This window comes from Nilaparvata lugens, chromosome X (assembly GCF_014356525.2).
Source record: "Nilaparvata lugens isolate BPH chromosome X, ASM1435652v1, whole genome shotgun sequence".
Lineage (NCBI taxonomy): Eukaryota > Metazoa > Arthropoda > Insecta > Hemiptera > Delphacidae > Nilaparvata > Nilaparvata lugens.
In genome coordinates this window covers 46,830,536-46,855,571 of record NC_052518.1, presented here as the reverse complement: position 1 = coordinate 46,855,571, position 25,036 = coordinate 46,830,536, and the positions used below count along the sequence as shown (strand labels likewise).

The following is a 25,036-nucleotide window of genomic DNA, read 5'->3' as shown; positions in this document are numbered from 1 at the left end:
TCTAAACAGTAGAAACAACTTTGCTGATCTTTTTGGACTTGTTTTTCATTATCAAAATTTGGGAATAAAATAATTTTGGACCTGGTCTGTCGTTCTTTTTCAATTATACTCATTATATTCATACATATTATGCAAGTTTTCAGAACTGTGTTATCTGTTTCAACAAACAAGACTGACGACTGTTGATGTGTTGATGAATTTATTTTAGGTTAACTGTAGAACCCTTCATTTGTTTTGCGATAAATTTCTTTCATCCCACATCTACACAGTCTCGCTAATAACGATCGATATGGTGAATTCGATATATTTCCAATTCCACCAGCTGACAAGATATTTTGAGTTCCGCCGGTCTGCACGATATTCCGAGTTCCGCCTGTCAACATATTCGGAGTTCCATATATTTCAAATTCCGGCCAGCTGCAAGATATTTTGAGTTCCAGATATTCCCAATTCATGCGACCCAATGGAGTTACGGTTACCGTAACTGTAGCCACAGTGTTACCTTACTTGTCCAACAATATAGAGAAAAACCAAATAGACCATTCCAAGGAGGATTGTGGAGACGAAATAATAGGCTATCCCAAGGAGGATAAAGTATTAGGAGTGGATCCCCACCCCTCCTACCAGAAGCCGCTTTTTTTGAATGGCAGGTAGGTAAGAAACTACATGCTCTTATTGTAGCGAAAAGCATATTTTATGCTGATTTTCAATAATTTATTAAAAATTTCAATCATGGTAACTTCATGCTCTGCATATGGGTGTACTAATCATGTATCAAAAAAGCCACCTGATGTTACATTTTACAGGTTATTATTAGTTTTATCATGTTGATTGCAACTAACCTATATTATAGGAACATTTACTTGTTTACTATGAAAATATCAATGATATTTCTTTGAAATAGTAGGCTAGATATTCTTGAAAACTTATTTTGTATGAAGAATAGCTATTTCTGTATTAGGAGCGTAATGCACAACTTTATCGCTCACGCAAAACAGTTTTCACGCGACGTGAAGCAGAGTGTGATAATTTTGCAAGAGTGATAAAGAAGCATTAAGCGTGAATTACATACAACATTTTTTCTACAACTGCCCAAACCTGTTGAATTACTTATATTGGCAGAGTTACAATTACCAACTTTTTAGGTTAAGATCTGACCTTTTGGCGAGCTGCTTACCATCAGCTGATTGGCGAGCATAAAGAAACTCTTCTGCGCATGAGCAAATGATTTGCAAGCGTAAAGAAAATTTACTGCGCATGCACGGATGGTTAGTTAGCGAAAAAGTATATTCTCCTCAGAAATAAGCTGTTTTACAAGGAGAATTGAGTATGTAAATTATTTTTTTACGCACAGTTGTAGAAAAACAATTTTTTATATTCATCAATTTGAAATTGCATAATAAATAAATGTGTTATTTATCATTTAGTCAGCTGCAGAATTTATTGCATGCAATTAGGTACTACAGTTTTTTATATCTATTCATTCATAACATCAGCTGAGGCTATTTGGGAGCGATCATAGTCCTTCATGTGCTGACACACATGATGATGGTTAATATACAACATGATTTACATCAGCAAACTGATTGGGATTGAGATATCAATGTGCGGTTTTTGCCATTAATTTCCTCTTGGAACTCTGTATCGAAATCCTGTATAACATGACCACCATATCATTAAACACAAAAATAATTTGAATTCATAATTAGTAATTTTTCATTTAAAATGGGATCCCCAATGAGACATACTGTCAAATTATCCTTGAAGAATGAATATTCAGCTGTTTTCATCACCAACTCTGTATAATTAAAAGTTGTTGGTTACAAAGATAATTTCAATACACCAGTTCATGAGCGAGTTCTCAAATCCAGGGGGTCACTAGTTAGATTGGTAAGGGACTGTTATGATTTTTATCAGTATTCAGTTGAACATCATTATTTATTATCATTATTATCGATGCTTGAAATTCATTTTTGTGAAATCAAAGTCAAAGACGATACCATGTATAATATCGATTAGGCTGCATTGTACTTGGTATAGGTCTTAGTCTTCTTTCCAAATAAAGACTTCAAACTACTACTGCAGTGCTATAAGAGAAGGCCAAATTTGAATCTAGCGCCCGTTTTTCCTATCGCAAGATGGCGTCGAACTGGCTTCAAGCTCTCTGCAAGAGTGATGGTCTGGCTTCCACCCTTTGGGCTATCCCATTGGTACACTCTGACACCACTTTTTTCCCGCGCTAGCCATCTTGGATTGACCATAAATCAAATTATGTCATTCCAATTTATGCATTTTCTCATCATTATTTACGAATGATTAAGTTATTATCAATGGCTCTAGTTGAAAATAAGTATTCGGACAAAACTGATAATACCAATGTTATTTGTTGTTGGTTATCCATCTTGTTTCCACTATAATTATCACTATTAAATTTTATAAAACTTTTAAGTGAAAAAACACTCACATTATTTGATGTGGCGACGTCCGTTTCGTGCTGGTATTGCACATTTTCAAGCCAAACAGGAACTGAAGTGTTTAAGGTTATGAGGGTGAAATTTGGTTGGGGTGGAGGGGAGTTTTGGTGGTTAATGGAGGAGTATTTAAATGAGTTTGTCAAACAGGGTGTGGGAGGAAAAGTTGATTTGGTCATTTAGAATATTGCTTGGCTGTTGTTTGGTGTGTTTGTATATTTCAAACTGTTCTAGTACATTTAATTTTCTGTTTTTGTGGGAATAGTGGAGTATTTCGAGGTTGTTGTCTATGTCAGGGTGTGTGTGGTCAGAGGAGATGATGTGTTTTGCAAAGGTGGAATGGGAGGACGGATGGGTTATGGCTCTTGTGTGTTCTTTGAATCTTATATTGAAATTTCTAGCTGTTTTACCTATGTAGAATTTGCTGCAATCTCTACAATTTAGCTTATAAATTCCTGGTCTATTGTATTGATTTTGAGAGGTGTTGTGTGGGGACAAAAGTTTTTTCAGTGAGTTTTTTGTTCTGTATGCAACCTTGTATTTTATTTTCTTGAAAGATGCTGCTATTTTGTATGTTTTATTGTTGTGGTATGTGAGGGTGACGAATGCTGTATGATTATCAGTGTTGTATTTGTCAGAGTTTTGTGGATTGTTCTTGTTGTTTTTGATTTTTTGTAGCAGTTTGTCAATCATTGAGGGTTTGTATCCATTTTGTTGTGCAATATATTTTATTGTGTGCAGTTCAGTGTTGTAATCTGTGGTTGTCATTGGGATATTTATTAATCTGTATAGCATGTGGTTGTAGGCTGCAAGTTTGTGTTGGATAGGGTGATTTGAAGTGCAATGGATTGTGGTGTCGGTTGTTGTGGGCTTTCTGTATATTTTGAATGTTTTGAATGATTGGTTCTGTTTTGTGATGGTGATATCCAGGAAATTTATGCTGTTGTTGGTTTCTAATTCAAGTGTGAACGTCAAATTTGGGTGTATGCGGTTGAGGTGGGTGTGTAGTGTTTCAAGTTGTCGTTTGTTCCCCCTGTATAGTATTAATATGTCATCTACATATCGGAACCAAGTGAGTATTCTATTGGATTGGATGTGTGATTTGGGATCATGGTTGTGTAGGATGTGTTTTTGTTCTATAGTGTGAATGAAAATCTCTGCTAGAATGCAAGATATGGGTGATCCCATAGGGAGGCCATGGGGTTGAAAATAAAATTTACTATTGAATTCAAAATAGTTTTGTGAGGTTACAAGTTTGGTTAGAGTTAAAACACAAAATCACTCAAATGCTGACTACAAAATCATGAAAAATATCAACAAAAAACAACAAGAACATAACCTAGTCATAACTACAGCTGACAAAGGACAAATCACTGTGATAATGAAACAAGATGATCTAAACTCAAAAGTAGAGCAATTCATCACAAACAACAACATTATTGAACTAGAACATGACCCCACTCTCAAATACCAGGCTCAAATAAAGAATGCCATCAACCAGACCCAACATATTATACCACATACCAACAAAAAACACCTCAAAAACATAAACCCATCAGCCCCCAAATTGAACGCCCTACCCAAGATCCACAAACCTGATGTACCCATTCGACCTCTAATCAACCACATACAAGCCCCGGCCCACAACCTAGCAAAACATCTAGATAAAACAATAAGACAACATATAACATTCCATGAACACACTGCTGTAAAAAACAACATAGAACTAACAAATAAACTGCAAAAAATCCAGATTCCACATAATGCAACATTGGCTTCATTTGACATCTCCAATCTGTACACCAATGTACCTATACAGGAGACAATAAAATACCTAGAAGATATGCTACAATCAAACAACACCCCACAGGACATTATGCAAGAAATAATAACTCTAACCAAACTTGTAACCTCACAAAACTATTTTGAATTCAATAGTAAATTTTATTTTCAACCCCATGGCCTCCCTATGGGATCACCCATATCTTGCATTCTAGCAGAGATTTTCATTCACACTATAGAACAAAAACACATCCTACACAACCATGATCCCAAATCACACATCCAATCCAATAGAATACTCACTTGGTTCCGATATGTAGATGACATATTAATACTATACAGGGGGAACAAACGACAACTTGAAACACTACACACCCACCTCAACCGCATACACCCAAATTTGACGTTCACACTTGAATTAGAAACCAACAACAGCATAAATTTCCTGGATATCACCATCACAAAACAGAACCAATCATTCAAAACATTCAAAATATACAGAAAGCCCACAACAACCGACACCACAATCCATTGCACTTCAAATCACCCTATCCAACACAAACTTGCAGCCTACAACCACATGCTATACAGATTAATAAATATCCCAATGACAACCACAGATTACAACACTGAACTGCACACAATAAAATATATTGCACAACAAAATGGATACAAACCCTCAATGATTGACAAACTGCTACAAAAAATCAAAAACAACAAGAACAATCCACAAAACTCTGACAAATACAACACTGATAATCATACAGCATTCGTCACCCTCACATACCACAACAATAAAACATACAAAATAGCAGCATCTTTCAAGAAAATAAAATACAAGGTTGCATACAGAACAAAAAACTCACTGAAAAAACTTTTGTCCCCACACAACACCTCTCAAAATCAATACAATAGACCAGGAATTTATAAGCTAAATTGTAGAGATTGCAGCAAATTCTACATAGGTAAAACAGCTAGAAATTTCAATATAAGATTCAAAGAACACACAAGAGCCATAACCCATCCGTCCTCCCATTCCACCTTTGCAAAACACATCATCTCCTCTGACCACACACACCCTGACATAGACAACAACCTCGAAATACTCCACTATTCCCACAAAAACAGAAAATTAAATGTACTAGAACAGTTTGAAATATACAAACACACCAAACAACAGCCAAGCAATATTCTAAATGACCAAATCAACTTTTCCTCCCACACCCTGTTTGACAAACTCATTTAAATACTCCTCCATTAACCACCAAAACTCCCCTCCACCCCAACCAAATTTCACCCTCATAACCTTAAACACTTCAGTTCCTGTTTGGCTTGAAAATGTGCAATACCAGCACGAAACGGACATCGCCACATCAAATAATGTGAGTGTTTTTTCACTTAAAAGTTTTATAAAATTTAATAGTGATAATTATAGTGGAAACAAGATGGATAACCAACAACAGATTTCTGCCGAAAGGACAAAACTCATCCACACCTACAGAACTACAAGAATTAAGGTTATGAAAACATCATCAGCCATATCCTACAACCTCAAATGCTTACACAATCAGATAACTCCTACTTATGCAAAAATAACTATAAAAAACAAGAACACACCAGCACAAAAAACTCAAAAGCAAGCACAACAGCTATTCATCCAAAATACAGTACAACATCTCTATAGAACTAAAGACAAACTGAACCGAGTTGCCTATCAACTACACTTGAAATTAAGTGCAAGCCTTCATTATATTGAACTCCAGGAAGTAATTGAACATACTAACAACTTAGTATATCAAATGTCACAGAAGATCAAAACAAAACACAACCGAAAATTTGAAAAACTGTCCAATACACAAACTCCAAAACTTCAATCTTCCCAACCTTTCCATAGTCGCACCATCAACACCACACAAGTTAGTTTCAATCAATTAGAGATTAACCTACTCAACAAGGGATTGAAACATAACATAAACATACCTAAAAATACATTTACACACTTGAAACACACAATCATTGATACCGAAACAGCCATACAAAACACACAATACCAGAATCAAGAATACTTGAGACAAGACATAGCCCGAAACCAAAACACTTTCAAAACACAAAATCACTCAAATGCTGACTACAAAATCATGAAAAATATCAACAAAAAACAACAAGAACATAACCTAGTCATAACTACAGCTGACAAAGGACAAATCACTGTGATAATGAAACAAGATGATCTAAACTCAAAAGTAGAGCAATTCATCACAAACAACAACATTATTGAACTAGAACATGACCCCACTCTCAAATACCAGGCTCAAATAAAGAATGCCATCAACCAGACCCAACATATTATACCACATACCAACAAAAAACACCTCAAAAACATAAACCCATCAGCCCCCAAATTGAACGCCCTACCCAAGATCCACAAACCTGATGTACCCATTCGACCTCTAATCAACCACATACAAGCCCCGGCCCACAACCTAGCAAAACATCTAGATAAAACAATAAGACAACATATAACATTCCATGAACACACTGCTGTAAAAAACAACATAGAACTAACAAATAAACTGCAAAAAATCCAGATTCCACATAATGCAACATTGGCTTCATTTGACATCTCCAATCTGTACACCAATGTACCTATACAGGAGACAATAAAATACCTAGAAGATATGCTACAATCAAACAACACCCCACAGGACATTATGCAAGAAATAATAACTCTAACCAAACTTGTAACCTCACAAAACTATTTTGAATTCAATAGTAAATTTTATTTTCAACCCCATGGCCTCCCTATGGGATCACCCATATCTTGCATTCTAGCAGAGATTTTCATTCACACTATAGAACAAAAACACATCCTACACAACCATGATCCCAAATCACACATCCAATCCAATAGAATACTCACTTGGTTCCGATATGTAGATGACATATTAATACTATACAGGGGGAACAAACGACAACTTGAAACACTACACACCCACCTCAACCGCATACACCCAAATTTGACGTTCACACTTGAATTAGAAACCAACAACAGCATAAATTTCCTGGATATCACCATCACAAAACAGAACCAATCATTCAAAACATTCAAAATATACAGAAAGCCCACAACAACCGACACCACAATCCATTGCACTTCAAATCACCCTATCCAACACAAACTTGCAGCCTACAACCACATGCTATACAGATTAATAAATATCCCAATGACAACCACAGATTACAACACTGAACTGCACACAATAAAATATATTGCACAACAAAATGGATACAAACCCTCAATGATTGACAAACTGCTACAAAAAATCAAAAACAACAAGAACAATCCACAAAACTCTGACAAATACAACACTGATAATCATACAGCATTCGTCACCCTCACATACCACAACAATAAAACATACAAAATAGCAGCATCTTTCAAGAAAATAAAATACAAGGTTGCATACAGAACAAAAAACTCACTGAAAAAACTTTTGTCCCCACACAACACCTCTCAAAATCAATACAATAGACCAGGAATTTATAAGCTAAATTGTAGAGATTGCAGCAAATTCTACATAGGTAAAACAGCTAGAAATTTCAATATAAGATTCAAAGAACACACAAGAGCCATAACCCATCCGTCCTCCCATTCCACCTTTGCAGAACACATCATCTCCTCTGACCACACACACCCTGACATAGACAACAACCTCGAAATACTCCACTATTCCCACAAAAACAGAAAATTAAATGTACTAGAACAGTTTGAAATATACAAACACACCAAACAACAGCCAAGCAATATTCTAAATGACCAAATCAACTTTTCCTCCCACACCCTGTTTGACAAACTCATTTAAATACTCCTCCATTAACCACCAAAACTCCCCTCCACCCCAACCAAATTTCACCCTCATAACCTTAAACACTTCAGTTCCTGTTTGGCTTGAAAATGTGCAATACCAGCACGAAACGGACGTCGCCACATCAAATAATGTGAGTGTTTTTTCACTTAAAAGTTTTATAAAATTTAATAGTGACCAATGTTATTATTTATATACTTATAAAACTGGAATACCACTGTCTTCTCACTGATAACGATTCGTGGAAAACTACTGTAGGCTACCATATGGATTGCAGTGATTGAAATATATAGCTTCCTTATAATAGGCCCTAGGTGCTCACTAAGGAATAATATTCTCAGAATATTTTTACTTCATGTTACGATAGTTCTAAAGGATTCAAAATAGACTATAAGCATTGATGAATTAATACAGTAATGTTGACAAAAGCCATATGATTTTTTCAAACCAGTTGAATGCTTTTTAATGCTAATACAATTTATGTTTGAAGTATGATGTAGGTTAAAAGAAAAAGGGAGACTCACCAAAACATATAATATGTTTCCAACTCTGACGGAAATCTTTGAGTGTTATTAATGCCAGGATTTACCAAGTCAGTCGAATAAAATCTGATAATGTTCAAAACATGCACTGGCTAACACTGGACTGGAGTAAATCACCCATATAGGTGATTTTGTTTTGTTGATGGGATTACAAACCCGTGTTTATGTCCTCAATGGATTTGAACCTGGGCCTCTGAATCATAAAGCCAGCATCTAGTCCAATCAACTACGGCCACTCCATATCATGTTCAAGATTCAACATACTTCTGTGCAACTGGGCATATGTGTTATTCAATCAGGAACATATGTGTAGTTTGTACTGTAATCTTGACTTACCTTACATACTTCAAAATAATTGAACATGCTTAGATTCTGCATGGTACAATATACATTTAAAAGATTGTGATATAAAATAAAAAACACCACAATCATTGCAGATTTACAATAAAAGGTATTTGGCAACTATGAATTGATTCATTGAAGATGTCATTCCCATCACAAGTTGTCAAATTTGGTTTAAAAGCTTTATTAAAAAAAGGTTTTACAGAGTAAATGAGTGAATCAGCTCCCCTATAAAAAATGAGAGGCTCGAAATTCATTACAAATGATTTATTACAATCAAACAAGGCTTGGCCGAGCTACAATGTTGATACATTTGAATTATACTTCTATAGCTTGGCCTTGGTTTAGGTATACTTATTGCAAAGACAGACAGACAAATGCCAAAGGCTCCATTTTAAACAAAGCTTTTACTTCTCAGTCAATTACTGTTCATTCATCCCAAATGCTTATTATTCGTTTTATGTAATATTATATGCCATAACTAGATACTGTTCAAAGCTCTCTGTAATATCAGAATGAATTCATGCACAATGAATAACATGATTCTATGAATAGATTATTGGTAAAATGATTGATAAACAGAAAATGGAAATTTAATAGAAATAATATGACTATGAATGATATAGTATCAATACTGTGATACAGAACTTAATATTTGTTTATGGGAATGTACCTATATCAACTCTAGCTCACGGCTTTGGCCATGCCTAAGAATTTTTCATTGTGTCACTTTTGAATTACTTGGATGGAAATTGTATTTATTGTATTTAATTTGTATTGCATGCTTAAACTGGGCAGTAAAATTATTCATCCATCGATCTAAGTGTAAATAAAAGGCATTTATCTAGGCCTATCTATCCATCTATCTACATGTTAACCTTAACAAGAGTGAACAAATTAGTAAATTTATGAATTATAATCTGTGAAAAGTCACTCCTGGAGTCTTCTTTGAACTTCTGTTTGTACATCCAAATGCACAAAAGGTTACCATTTTCATCGTAACTTTTATTTTTTTAATTGAACGTCAATTAAATAAACACATTAGCACAGATTTCAATGCTATGACTGCAGTGCAAGTGCAATGTTTTGGTCAAACTAAGATGGCCGAAAAGATGCGCAAGCCGGATTGCATGGAGACAGCCAAACTTTGTTTTGCCCTTAGACCAGTTATAGAATAGACACGGCTCATTGTATATTCATACTAAGGAACTATAAAGACTGGATACACGCAGTCGCCATTTTGAGTCACACCATAGCATTCCATTCAACTGCTTGTAATGCTTTGCTTTGACAGTGGTGATTATATTTTGATATTTTTAATAATTCTAATTCATTATGGTGGGGTGCTCGGCACCAAATTGTGCCAATAAAACAGAGAAAGGGTCTCGCTTGTTCAGATTTCCTACAGATGAAAAAAGAAAGGCAATTTGGCTTCAAAATTGCAGACGTGATAAATGGAAGCCAACATCAAATTCCAGACTTTGTGAGGTGAGTGTAACTTAATTTATTCATTTGATTTTAAAGAATTAGAATAAAATTATTTTATAAAGCATTGTAATGTCCTAATTAAATTTTAATAACTTTATTATTCAACATTAAAAGTAATTATGCTTTTGGTTCCCAATTTTAAGGTTATGAATTATTAAACTAACTTAGTTCAAAAATGTATTTGTTTATTTCATTACGGTAAATGAAATATTATTACAGGATGAAAATAATACTTATAATAGAAATAATACTTATTATAATTATACTTGATATTGAAATCTATGAGAAAACATCTGCAATTAACTTTTCAAGATATCTTAAAAACATCCCATCATTTGTTTAATTGGCCATAATAAATAATTATGGTACATAACAAATAAATAATATCTGGGAATTTGGAAGCATAGGCAGATGTTAGATTATACTTTTGCTTTATATTAATTCGGGTTGATTACCTTTCTATCCTCAGCTGTTTAATTCTAATTTTATTCTATACAGGTCCACTTTGAAGAAAATCAGTGGGAGCTCCATCGAGCAGATGAGTGGAGAAAGTTGAAGCCAAATGCTATTCCAACTTTTTTTAATGTTCCGAATCCACCAAAAAAGCTTATATCAACAAGGCGGTCAACTTACAAGGTAGGTTTGATTGATTTTCTTTCTGAGGGTTGTGCCCACATGATCTGTTAGGCTTGTGCGAGGGTAATGAGAGGGTGATGACTGAAAATAAGTTATAGATTTTTTTATTTGATTGATTTTCTTTCTGAGGGTTGTGCCCACATGATCTGTTAGGCTTGTGCGAGGGTAATGAGAGGGTGATGACTGGCGCCTTATCACGTTCTCCAATGAGTTATCACTTTCTCCACTCTGATAATCCTTCAACTTCAAGCCTGATAAGCTCAATAAAGTTTTTCAATGCTCATTGATGAAAAGTTTATAAACTTTTAAGAGCTGTATCTCAATACATTTTAGGCCTACAATAACCACCTTGGCATGGATAGTGACTATCTTTCGCTGTTATACAGAGTATCTCAAAAGTACCACCCCAGTGCCACCACGGTATTCTCCAAGCAAAAACGAACAAAAAATCTCATTTGCAAAACATCTAATTCTTCTTAAATCTTTTGTAATCTGCCGAGTGTAGATTTCCTGAAGAGGGTTCCGCCCTTAAATTTTTCAGGTTGGCAGTCCTTGAACCTCTGAGTGAGTGATCTGGCAATTGATGAATTGGACTGTTAATGAATTTAATTAGTAATTTCAGATCCTTCAATAAATTAGTCTCTGAATATCAAATATTTACTCAAATAAATTATGATTATTGTTAAATTATGTTTATATAAACACAGATAGAAAAGATTGGAATAAAACTTTTTTTGAAAATAATATAGTTCGCAAATGGTGAGATTAGAATATGGGGGCCATGCTATATAGGGCCTAGACAAGTTTAGCATTGCATGAAACAATTCAAGAATAAATTGAGTTCCAGTGGCTAAGGAGCTGAAATTATTTTGCATGGTTTTTGTCATTGTGTTATTTCCGGTATCAGCGTTTTTCACAGTGTGCAAAACATGTCCATATAACATGGTCTTTAGACAGCAGCAGCAGCAACTCAGAGTAAACAAGCTGTCATATAGTTGTACAAAAATGACTCATCATAAAACTTCTTATTCATGAGTATGACTGTCTCTCCATAAAAACCCTGTAATATTAAATTCTGTATGATACAATATTTTTCAGGACCCATTTTTTAGTGAGATAGCTGGAGGTGCTACAATCACAGAAAATGAAACTGCTAATCTTGGTGTAGGGAATGGCACAGCATTATCTCATGAGGCAAGTATAAAACAAATGTATAAAACTGCTCTATTACCATATAATTAATTATGTCAGCTTTTAATTCGAGGAAAATTAATTTTCTTCTTCTACATCTAATATACAATTTTATATTCATTATACAGAGTATTTCACAAGGAATGTCCAATACTTCTCAGGCTGATTCCCAACCCGACACCCAGTAGTAAAAAAGTATCATGGGACATATCCAAATTTCAAAAACATTCTGTATAAATATGTAGGCCTACATTGAAAACATACAGAAGAACATTTTTCATGATATATCTACTATTTGTGATATTTTTAATTACCGTAATAAACTAACAGTATAATACATATCATAACTAGATTATTAATAAAATTTATTTATCATAGGTTTATTAATCGAAGTCTGTATTGAAGTGTTCATTTACTATAGTCTAAACTTCTATCATTATATTCCTTGTCATTTACACTTATTATCAACAATAATTTATCTCAATAAATCATTTACATAATTTCACGTCAGGAATCAAAACTTTTATTCACGTTCACACAAAAACTTATTATTCAAAACAATTATTTTCCAATAGTTTTTTCTCAAATATGTTTTGTCTTCTTAGCAACTTGAACTTGAACTTTTTATCAGCAACTTGAACTTCGTTTCTTCTTCTTACTACAGTCTGTCCAGACTGCCATGAGTGCTGAAAGATTAAGCCGACCCTCGCTCCCCCACGCGCAGGCACACACGCCCAGCCTACCTGCGCCATTATTATTATTATTATTATTATTATTATTATTATTAGCTTATGGCTTTGAATGGTGGGGAGACCCAAGGGTAGTTCCACCTCGCCATATATAGTCCAAAGTTCCCTGATGGGAAACCGGACACTAAGGTTATATTGAGCACAATACTTTAAATTTACCTTCGCCATAGATATACTATGTATACTATGTAGTATACAGGTAGGCAGACCGTCCCTTTACTCACACACACAAACTGAGACTGTGATTGTGTGTGTGAGTAGTAGGAGGGTCGGCCTAATCCTTCAGAGCTCATGCCTGTTAGGACAGAGTATAATTATATTTCTATCACACTTTATTAACTTGTGAACCACTACATCTTTAATGATATAGTCTACAACAATATTCATTTTTTGTTTCAGGCATTTCATGCTGGGGAGGAGGAGCAAATAAAGCAACTCAAGAATGAAGTTGCATCACTGAAGGAGGAACTTCAGAAGAAGGATTCAATGATGAAATCGTTTTTGAATAAGGAGCAAATTGCTGCATTGCAACAAACACCCAACAAGTGGAGTGCTGAGTCTATCCTTCTAGGCTTGAAGCTTCGATTCAGCCTGGGTGTCAATGGCTACAATTTCCTAAGGGAAACGAAATATCCTCTGCCTTCCATTGCCACTCTGAATCGACACTCAATTGATTCCGATAAGAATCGGAAACGTAAGGCTGAAATGTTTGGAACTTCATCCAAAAAAAGAAAAAAACTGAGTTAGGATATGACCTGTAATATTACTCAATTACTTCTTAACATGTATGAAATCAGGCCTACTTATTTTTATTTATAAAATAGAATTATAGCACCCTTTTTCTGAAAATAATAGGTTAAGAATACAAGTTATGACAACTAGTTTGGTGTGAACACTGAAACTAGTTGTTATAATTTGTATTCTTAATCTATTATTTTATTATTATCAGAAAAGGGTACTGTAATGCTATTTTATAAATTCTCAGTTACTTATTTTTACTAAAAACAGTTTTCAAATTAGTTTACAACGAAGCTGCAATCTATACTATAGTAAATATTACCATAGTAATATTGAAGATTTACTCAAAGATGATGATATTTTTTATCAAACTGTAGGTTTCAATTTAGGAGAAGTGAGTGAGATAGATGATGTAGTTAACGCTTTCACCTTTCAAATATTTGAAGATCGATAGAACTAGTGGTCCAGATGGTACACCCACTATTTCTTCAAAGAATTGAAGGATGAACTAATTTTGTAATTATATAATTTGTCAATTAGAAACAATCAATTTCCTCTCATCTGGAAATAAGCTAAAATCACTCCCATTTATAAATAATGGTACTGATAATTTATAATAATGATACCCATTTATAATAATGGTATTTTCAAAGACTAATATAAATCGGGCAAAGAAAATGAGATCAGTAATTTTAGGCCTGTAATCATTAGTGGAGCTAAAGTCTTTGAAAATATTATATAGAAGTTATTTAAATATACTAAATGTTATTATCAGTTTCAAATATTGTATCAGTTATATCAGTTTCAAACAACATTCAGTTTCAAGATTATTGACTTTTTGAAAAGGTTCTTGAAAGTGTTTAATCAATTAAGGTCTTGTATAACAGTTTAATTATAATTTAAATATTGTAGTACTATCTGGCTTCATACATCTAAAATATGTATCCAAGATTGAAAAAGTTCAAAACTATTTTTACAAGATATGCTTATTATAGTATTAGTGGTGTGAGTTGTGCTATAGATTATCCAACCATGTTATTGAGAGAAATTTGTAGATATATGATTTAGCTAAACGTTCTCCCTCTAGTTTTGTCTCTGCGCGGTCATCACTCTCTCAGCTCACCTGTTCAAAAGTCCAATTTTGTGGCCTGAATGATGACTCCGCTATTTATTTATTTATTGGATAGTGCATACAATAGACTATTATTTTATGTAGACTACTAATAATATGAACCTATGTGAGCGGGGTGTTTGAATTGTTATCGAAGAAAGGTTGCTCTGCTATGTATATATTACATAAATTGTGTAGGTAATAATCTATTGCATTGTTAGGATTTGTTCGAAAATATATTTTTAAAAGAATAAATAAGTATAATACTTGTGTATTGTATAATGAAATTCAATGATAGTTTGCTTACACATTACATCTATCATTGTATATGTTTCTTGATACATGTGTTTCAAGAATGGAAAGTATCTTAATACTTAATATATAACTATTCATATAGATAATATGATATATATAACTATATACTGTATATGATACTTTTAATATAGTATCTTAATACACTTGTATTAATAAATGATGTCGTAATAGATGAGCATGTAAAGCGCGCGCCTAACAGCAGTCAGCTAATTACTTGAATTAATTCAAGTTTTATTTGCATTATTAAAAGTAGGTAGCCTAGTCAATGGATTCGTTATTATTATTATTATTACCTCATGGTTTTATGTCGAAAACATCAATCAAATACTGAAAAATTGTTTTATTAAGAGGTTAATTACAGTAGGCTAATCAACTTAGTTGTCAGTACGGTACGGTATATCCATTTTGATGTTTATGCTTACATGAAATAATATTTGATTGAATAAATTGACAAAACTTGTAGATTTCCTTTTCTTCTCTCATTTTTACTCTTATACATGAGTTGTTTTGTGAGCATTATTATATTGATTCGTTTTTCATGAGTCAAAGAAGCTGGATACGGTACTGTCCCAAATATTTATTACTCTACGTTGAAAGCATTTTCCATTTTATTAATTACTGATTATCTCAAAACAATATTACATTAATAATTGACAATTATTATAATGTAAACTTACAAACTGTAGGCTACCATACCTATTATGAGGTACCTAATATAGGTAAGTGTTGAAGCTGAGCAGTAGTTTGGTTTATAATATTATCACTAGTTTATAGACTTACTTACAAATTCATGAACTATATAATGAATATTAGGCCTAATATTGTCTTCAAAAAATACCGATCCTAGTGGCTTAGAAGACTCACTATTAAGCTGCGTTTACACCAAAGTTATTAACAAAATGTTTATTTTTTCTTCCTTATAGATTCTATTAGATTGAACATAACTTATCATACACCTGATGATCATATGTGTTTGTTAATTTCCGTTGAATCTAATAGAATCTAGAAGGATTAAGTTATTAACATTTTTCAATAACTTTGGTGTAAACGCGGCTTTACAATACACTTGTAAAAGCGAGTCTTCTAAGCTTGTGCAAGCTACAATTTATAGCCTAGGCCTATAACTTTTTCTCATCCAAAATCGGATTGATATGAATAATTATTTACTGGCCTACTGTGGTATTGGTAATTTTTACATCTAATAATCCATGCAGTAGTGAGTAGACTATTAATTATGATTGATAGAAACTTTTTTCTGAAGACTGTGCCTTTCGAAAACTAATAATATTGAGGCACAGAGTTGAAGGACTACAGCTGGACTAGTTTTGTACGGTATCGGGTTTTGTTTTATTAAATACAAATAATTTAATTTTGTTCAGAACAATACGTTCATTTCTTGAATGTATCCTTGTTGGAAGAATATTCTCATCAATTTATGAGCCACTTCAGTTCTTCAGTGATGTCAATGTAAATTCTGTCCAAAACCATACAACATAGCGTATACGGATATAGTTTGAATTTGGCTCCTTCTTCTGTGACTCAAAATGGCGACTGCGCGTACCTGGTATTTATAGTTCCCTACCACGATCCTCCTTGGACCATTCGTAACCACTGAACTCTATACTAACGTTAAAACGTCTACCCTGACGCTAAAATTCGTCATCTTGTTAGGAAGCGCCGCATTGTAATAGTATTGATGGTAGGTTCGGATCACTTCAATGATCCGGATCAATTGATCTAGTTCACTGCTACGAGCCAATCAGAAGACCAGGATTGGAACTTCCCAAGGTCACGTGACGTGTTTAATATTGGGGTCATGTAAAAAGCATTGGTTAGATAGGCGATTGATTAAAAGTTTCCATTCTGTACCTATTCTGTGGCTTGACCAGCTCAACGGCTTAGCTATTTTCATGTACTTTTCAGGTTATGAAAATAAATTATTCGATTATAATTCTATTATTCTTGATAAAATCTATTTTTAAAATATTTACAGTTGGAATGTCTATCTTTTACGTATTTTTATTGCAACCACATATCCTACCCAATATCAAGTAAATGCAACGATGCTATCGTTTATACTAGAACCAAAAACTATAAAGCAATGATTTACTCATTTGAATAGATAAATTTACTCTTATTTCGTTATGATGTTAAAAAAATAACACCAGACCTGGTGTTACATACCTTAGCTATTTATAAGGCTTCTAACCATTACATGCACTGCATGTTGAATATGTTAATTTTAGGTGAAGTGTGGAATGGATTTAAACTTTATAAATAAATACAAAACTGTTTCACTTTAAACGGTGTACACACGTACGTTTGCCTCGGGTGAGCATACGTGTATGGGCTTACATTCGCACGTGTGGACACTGTTCGCTGAGGCATGTGGGCGAACCGGAACCCTGTCGGTATTTTGGCGTGCTCAAAGGCGCCTCGGGCGAGCATTGAATGTACGTGTGGACGCGATTTTGCCATACGGGTGAGGCAAAACGTAAACATTGAAGGCGTCATAACCTAATTCCAATGAATTAGGTTAATGAATGACAAATCAAATTGTGATCCAATAACTAATTGTAAATTGTAGGATTTTTTTAATTTTGTAGGATATGTGGATTGTCAAATATTTAAATAGAAACATGCATGGAGTATATAATTTGTATCATGATTAACAAATTTAGAACTGCATAATTTAAGTGAAAAAAGCTTTTCTACAGGGTTCCTACAAGAAAGTATAGCTCAAATATTATTTTACTGTGGCTATCAAATCATCTTGTGTTTGTTTCATGTTATCAATCAGAGTTGTTAATTAAAATTGTAATCTTCAATATGATATTATACGTTTTAGATAGCTAGGCTATCTATAGAGAGATTTATTCAAACTTTGAACTAGTATTCCCTTGAAGGTAAATCTTGAAGCTAATCTTTTGGAGAATCTTGTTTTGTCATGTGTATGAGCATAGTTAGTTTAAAATGGGCAGCAATTTAGTATTTGATTCAATTTATGGCTAATTTCCTTAAAGAAGACTGTCAATTTTGTGAGACAGTGTTAAGTGCTTTGATTAGGTCATCAAAACTTCTGGAATTATTGTAGAATTTTTCTTTTTTTGAGATTCTGAATAGATATTGGAAACCAACAAATGAATCGCCTAATGCCAAGAATCTCAAAGTTAGAGCCAATCATTCTTGTGGAGTTATTGCTTCCCTCATGATGATATCATTTTTTGTTTAGATAACTAGTTGAATTAGATTTAGTATATTAACAACATAATGTTTTGACAACCTAAGAAAGATTTAATTGTCAATATTATGTCATGTAGCAATTTATTTCCTTACTTCAACCTACAATCGTTCAACCCACCAACATCGTTTGTCAAGTTTTATTTTTGATTTTATTATATAAGTCATTGAAATAAAATGATACTGCTGCAATTTGTGATAACTACATTCAATGATGGAATGACGTCATTGTTGTCATGTTGTGGAAAATCTACATCTACCATGTCTTCGTGTCGTCTGCAAATCAGATAGCTTTTTGAATGCTGAGGCATACGTGGATTGCGTCCACAAGGATGTACAGTGAATGTTGAGGCATATGTACATACGATTGTTTGCGCGAATCTGTACGGACGTGTGTACAAGGCTTTACATTTTATTGGACCACAACTGAGAAGTGGACGGTGTTATGCATCACTAGACCAAGCGCCATTTGACAAAAAACGTGATGAGACCGTATTCTGGTAGGGAATGTTACAAAGTATCTAAGAAAAAATCACTGTTATTGTCACGACAACGGTTCTTTGGTAATATTTGAAAAGACCAAGTGCCATTTCAACTAAGTTTGATTTTGTGTTTTGCATCACGAATCTAAAAGCCAACGTCTGGTATTTATTTCTGTATCATTAGACCAAGCGCCATTCGTTGGTCTTTGGTCTAGTGATGCAAAGCAGATGGCGGCACTAATTTTCAGCAGACCACAATAATGTTGGTTGTTGTGTTTTGTTTACAAAACGTATCTCACAGTGTTTGATTCTTAAAATAATGTGAATATAGTAAAATATTATAATGGATCAAGAATACGGGATATTCAAATCAAGAACAAGACGAATATTTGATAATGCCAGGAAAGTTGCTGATGAATTTTCAATATTACAGGTAAGAAAATCAAATATAATTTTTTAGGTTAACCTTTCATAGAATCCGTAATAATTACGGATTCACTCAAAACTCAATTATTGAGTTTTGAGTATTGAGGTAAGCTGTAGGCCTACAGTAATTATCACTCAAATCAAATTTTAAAGTATATAATTGTTTCAATTGTTCATTATTTAAGCTGATTGCAAAAGTTGACATTGGTTGGGTAGCTCAACTGAACAGTTAAAAACGAAAATCTTCTGCTTGAAAATGTAAGCGCTTTTCAATGAACAGCTTTGCAGAAAGTAAAAAAGTTTGTTATTTTAGTGGAAATAAAAAAGCAAATAGTAACATCGCAAAGGAAAATTGGCATGTTCACAAAAACTTTACTCTGAATCAGTTTACTCTGCTTCATTTATTGAGATGGTAGGCCTAAACATAAAGTTTTCATTTAAGAACAAATTTCGCATATGTTTAGGCTTGTGTGTGGGGAACTTGGCAGGTTATTTAATGTACAGGAACATATTATTACACAAAAAATCCATTCCAAAAGCAGCATTTGAACCCGAGTCACTGGAGTGAGAAGTAACGATGCTGCTCCCAAGTCACAGAAGCCAATAAATTCTCTGCCTACTGCATTTAATTCTCTATATTATTAGCAAAGCTACAGGCCTATATTTTTGTATTAATTGCTAATGCTTTTATTGCTTTCAGAAAGAAGACCAGTCACTTTTACATGATGAGAATGTTTGTTATCAAGCCTTGGATTCTTCAAGTTCTGGAATTCTAAATGTAATACCTTCACCTTCAATGGATGAGCCTTCTCAAGATGAGTCAGTTAACAATAAGAATCCTTTACCAGGTACACTAAGTAGTTCAAATACTTCTAATTTTATTTTAAAAGACTGCCCATCAACTTTTTTGGATACATGTGAACGCTACAAAAACCAGCAAGTTTCTTTTAATACTGTTAGTACTGAACAAAGTATGACAGTTTCACCAAACGACAGCATATATTATTTATGTATAGGCAATAACTCTGAGCTTACCGAGCTTGTGCCGCTAACTTTAGAAGCACCTTCTACAAGTAATTTGAATAGTTCATATGTTACTGAAATGGAATCATCTTTCAAAGTTAGTATTGAGCACCCTTATTGCTTATCTAACGACAAAAATTGCAATGACATTGATGTCAGTGACCATTCCAATAAAGCACGCCCAAAGGAAAATGATATGCATTTTGAAACTATTGAGACAGCCATTTCTATCAATGAAGAAAACAATGCAAATGATAGGGATGTAAGTGAAATATTATGCCATGTAACCAATACTATGGATACTTCAGCCAGATCAAGCAGCAATTCTGAAGGTGATAAAGATCTACAAAAATCTAACTGTAATGTTGATACAGTGACCCCAATGGATCCAGGTATTACTAATTCTATGGACGAAAATCATTCTTCCAGTGGAAGACCCAAACGGGGAAGGAAACTGAAATATGAAAATCAAAATCGAACGATGAGAAAAAAATTGTGCATTCAGAACAAAGATTATTATACACAAAGAAATAAGTTCAAAGAAGCCAAAGCGTTCCGTCATTACATATGCAAATGTAAATGTTTAGAAAGAATTGGAGAGGAAAATGCTAGAAAAGAGTATGATAAGTTTTATAATGTCGAATCCCATGATGCCCAACGTGCATTGATTTGTTCAATGATTTCAGAACTGAAAATAAAACGGAAGAGAGTTAAAAATTCTGACACACGGAAATTCACCAGAGTGTATAACATGTTGGGAAAAGTTGTGTGTAAAACTTTTTTTTTGCAAACACTGCGAATATCAAGTTGCAAAGTTGATTCTGCCTTAAAAAATATGAAACGCCCAGAAGGAGTTCGTGATTGTCGCGGAGTAAGTGGTGGAAAAAATAAAATTGATGATGAACGTGTACAAGAGATCATTGAGCACATCCAGAAATTTCCCAAGTACAAGCCTCATTACAGAAGAGCCGATACAGAAAGAGAGTTTCTTTCTGAAGATACCACGGTACAAAAAATGCATGAGTTGTACTCACTTTATAAAAAGTGTCATTTTATAAAAAAATTTTCCTAACTAGATTCAACTTGCGCAGAAAAAAACTCAAAAAAGATACTTGTAATTTGTGCGATCGTTTGGAAGTAGAAATCAAGCATTGTGATGATAATGCAAAGTTGGATGAATTGAAAAAGGAAAAATGTCAGCATTTGGAAAAAGCTGAAAATGCTCAAAATAAAAGAAAAGAAGACATGCTAGCAGCCAAGAATAATCCTGATTTAGAAACTTTTTGTTTTGATTTGGAAAAAACTCTGCCACTTCCCAGGATTCCCACAAATGTAGCATATTATAAAAGACAGCTATGTGTGTACAACCTTGGGATTCATAGTGGAAAGACTAATAAAGGTCACTGCTATGTTTGGATCGAGGGTGAGGCTGGTCGTGGAGCACAGGAGGTAGGCAGCTGCCTTAGAAAACATATTTTGGAAAATGTTACTTCTGCGAAACATGTTATTCTCTGGTCCGACTCATGTGGGGGACAGAACAGAAACATCAAAATAGTTTTATTACTTAAAACTGTATTGGAAAATCACCCCACTCTGGAAAAAATCACATTGCGCTATCTTATTCCAGGTCATAGTTTTTTACCAAACGACAGCGACTTCGGAGATATAGAGTCAGCTTTAAAGTTGCAACAGCGTCTATATACTGTAGAAGACTACATGAATGTCATGAAAATCTGCCGCAAAAAGAATGCTCTTATTGTTCACAGAATGAAAAAACAAGATTTCATTGGAACGAAAAAGATAGAAACGCTCATCACTAACAGGAAGAAAGACATAGGAAATGGTAAGGTAAGCTGGTTGAAAACCAGAGAAATTGAAATTAAAAAGGACAAGAAACTCAGTATTTTTATGAGAAGTGAATTTAATGAAGAACATAAGCTGTTTGAAGTAAATATTCAAAGGAAACAAGCAAAGGGGCGTCCTTCTTTACAGCTACTTCAAAATCTGGGTGATCATTTAGTTCCATTGTGGCCAAGTGGGAAACCGATATCCCGACCTAAGCTTGAAGATTTAAAGTTTTTGATGACTCTAATACCAAAAGATGCCAGACCAATCTACAGAATGCTTTCCGGCAGTAGTGAAGTGGAAGACGATATTGACGGTTTTAATGGAGAGCTAGATTTTGAAGTAGACAATGAATAAGTTTTTTCAATAGTTTAAGTTAAGTTAGTTTAGTTAAGTTTTTTTAATAGTTGTGATTTTTCTTTATTATGGTATATTTTTAATTTGTTTGAAAACACTGTTCTATGACAAAACAATTATTCACTTTTTTTGTATTGTATTTTCTTTAAGTTTAGTTGAGTTTTTTTAATAGTTGCGATTTTTCTTTATTATGGTATATTTTTAATTTGTTTGAAAACACTTCTATGACAAAACAATTATTCACTTTTTTTGTATTGTATTTTCTTTAAGTTTAGTTGAGTTTTTTTAATAGTTGTGATTTTTCTTTATTATGGTATATTTTTAATTTGTTTGAAAACACTTCTATGACAAAACAATTATTCACTTTTTTTGTATTGTATTTTCTTCACAAGCTAAGCTTATTGTATTGTTTCAGGACCCACTAGTTCAATAATGATTAAGGCCTATTCTGTTCTTATGAGTTATTTGTTTTTGTGTACTTAATTATTGCAGATTTATGTCTAATAATAATAATAAAAGAGTTTTGTCAATTAAAATTATTTATATTTTATTGCTTTCCATGATAATGGGACCATATAATTGGACTTATTTGGTCTTGCATCAGAAAACCAAAAGACTTCAATGTCTGTTGGTCTAGTGATGTATAACAGAAACCACAAGCAATCTAAAAAAACATAAGTAGACTTGAAGCCTTTTTATTTATTTTTCGGATTATTTCAAAAGCAATAGAGTTGTGCTTTTAGGGCTATATTTGACAGTAAACATTTCATCCACTGGAAAAAATCTGAGAAACTGGCTATAAAAATGTAATTTTAACTAGCATAAAACTTTGGAGCAGTTTTTCTCAATATGGGGTTTTGGCACTTGGTCTAGTGATGCATAACACCGTCCAAGTAAACAATCACAACACATGAACGCCATAGCAACTCTTTTTCCAGGCACATCAAGCGCTAGTATACGCACACAGTGCTACCACAATACTCCATATAAAATTACCTCTCAACACCCTCCCTTAATTTTATAATTTCAAAAAAGAAAACATTCCTTAAGAATACAAATTCATAAGTTACTACATGAGACCAAATTTACTTAATAACAGCAGATCTGAATTGCTCAAATTTCAATTTATCAAGTGGCTTTGTTAAACCATCAGCAACATTTTTAGAACTCTCAATATACTGAATTTCTATTTTGTTTTCTCTCAATTTCTCAATGAGAAAGTGATACCTTACATCAATATGTTTGCTCCTTCTATTAAAAACATCATTATTTATCAATTTTATTGCACTTTGATTGTCAATATTAAGAATTACCTTTACTTCACTTTTTATCAAGTCTTCAACTAAGCATTTGAGATACAATATTCTTTTACACAGTCAGCAGCTGCAATATATTCCGCCTCTGTACTTGATAAGGCAACAATAGGTTGTTTTCTTGAACACCAAGCAATAGGCCCTCCAGCATAAAAAATTACATATCCTGAAATACTTTTACGGGTTTCAATGTCATTTGCATAATCAGAGTCACAATAAGCCTTAATAATATTACTCTTATTATCTAATTTTTCATAAGCTATACCTTTGTCAATCGAACCTTTAATGTATCTCAAAGTTTGTTTCACATTTACAACATCCCTATTAGTGAAGTTTTCCAAATGCCTACTTTCTAAATTTATAGCCAATGCAATATCTGGTCTAGTTTTACTTGAAAGATACAACAAACTGCCTACAGCTTCTCTCATTGGAAAGTTACTGACTTTACTCTCATTCATAGTGATACTGTTTTGGTTACCAATAGGAATATTAGAAACTTTGGCCTCAGTCATATTATACTTGTCAATAATTTGAAGAGCATACTTAGATTGTTTCAATACAATTTTATCAGTTGTCTCATCTATTGTCATCCCTAAAAAATATTTAGGAACAAAATCGATCTTCACTTCAAATTTTTCACTCAATTTCATTAATAGTAATTTCATGTCATCTTCGTTTTCTCCCATCACTATACCATCATCAACAAACAATGCTAAAATTATCTTAGAATCTTTAGTCTTAAAAATACAAAGTTCTACACTTACAGCTACTAACCCATTTTCAGCTAAACTTTTAGAAAAACATTGATTCCATTTTAGTGGTGCTTGTTTCAAACCATACAAAGCTTTTTTAAGTTTTACAATTTTAGTACCATCAAAACCTTCTGGTAGACTAATAAATATCTCCTCATCTAAATCGCCATACAAAAAAGCAGTTTTTATATCGAATTGCATCATTTTATAGTTTTTAATTGCAGCAATACCGAAGATCAATCTGAGAGCAGAATTGCTAACTACTGGACTATCCCAGGTAGCACACCTACGTGTTTCCAACGTTGAAATTTGGTTGTTGAGGTTGAATAACCGTCAGCGGTTGAATTTTTCAATGTTTTAAATACAA

The 25,036-nt window shown here is 33.5% G+C and overlaps 3 protein-coding genes across 4 annotated transcripts in view; 2 read left to right on the top strand and 1 right to left on the bottom strand.

Moving 5' to 3' along the window:
* LOC111052508 (tubulin epsilon and delta complex protein 1) overlaps positions 1–17,531 on the bottom strand; it is a 36,514-nt gene extending 18,983 nt beyond the window's left edge. Inside the window, exon 1 of the mRNA XM_039441235.1 lies at positions 17,416–17,531. The gene's annotated coding sequence lies outside the window, so the exon portion shown is untranslated. The remainder of the gene's footprint in view (positions 1–17,415) is intronic.
* On the top strand, positions 598–13,898 carry LOC120354311 (peroxynitrite isomerase THAP4-like). 2 transcript variants are annotated; one of them, XM_039441240.1, is made up of 5 exons: positions 598–650; positions 10,379–10,491; positions 10,990–11,127; positions 12,226–12,321; positions 13,467–13,898. In XM_039441240.1, exons 1-5 carry the CDS (start codon positions 644–646, stop codon positions 13,812–13,814), a joined length of 702 nt encoding a protein of 233 aa, XP_039297174.1. In that variant the 5' UTR covers positions 598–643; the 3' UTR covers positions 13,815–13,898. The 2 variants fall into 2 exon arrangements, with proteins under 2 accessions (XP_039297174.1, XP_039297173.1); XM_039441239.1 differs by lacking the exon at positions 598–650 and having other exon boundaries at positions 10,099–10,491.
* A 1,370-nt stretch (positions 17,532–18,901) lies between the features above and the next one.
* Positions 18,902–23,108, top strand: LOC120354603. Its single transcript, XM_039441961.1, has 3 exons — positions 18,902–19,386; positions 20,080–20,664; positions 23,097–23,108. Exons 1-3 carry the CDS (start codon positions 19,297–19,299, stop codon positions 23,106–23,108), a joined length of 687 nt encoding a protein of 228 aa, XP_039297895.1. The 5' UTR covers positions 18,902–19,296.
* Positions 23,109–25,036: the final 1,928 nt, after the last annotated feature.

What these genes read in the sequence shown, in the direction of transcription:
- LOC120354311 (XM_039441239.1), top strand. Translation starts at nt 10,339, where the DNA reads ATGGTGGGGTGCTCGGCACCAAATTGTGCCAATAAAACAGAGAAAGGG. An exon ending in CAAATTCCAGACTTTGTGAG is followed by an intron (nt 10,492 to 10,989) that starts GTGAGTGTAACT and finishes TATTCTATACAG; the next exon opens with GTCCACTTTGAAGAAAATCA. An exon ending in GCACAGCATTATCTCATGAG is followed by an intron (nt 12,322 to 13,466) that starts GCAAGTATAAAA and finishes TTTTTGTTTCAG; the next exon opens with GCATTTCATGCTGGGGAGGA.
- LOC120354603 (XM_039441961.1), top strand. Translation starts at nt 19,297, where the DNA reads ATGGATCAAGAATACGGGATATTCAAATCAAGAACAAGACGAATATTT. An exon ending in ATGAATTTTCAATATTACAG is followed by an intron (nt 19,387 to 20,079) that starts GTAAGAAAATCA and finishes TATTGCTTTCAG; the next exon opens with AAAGAAGACCAGTCACTTTT.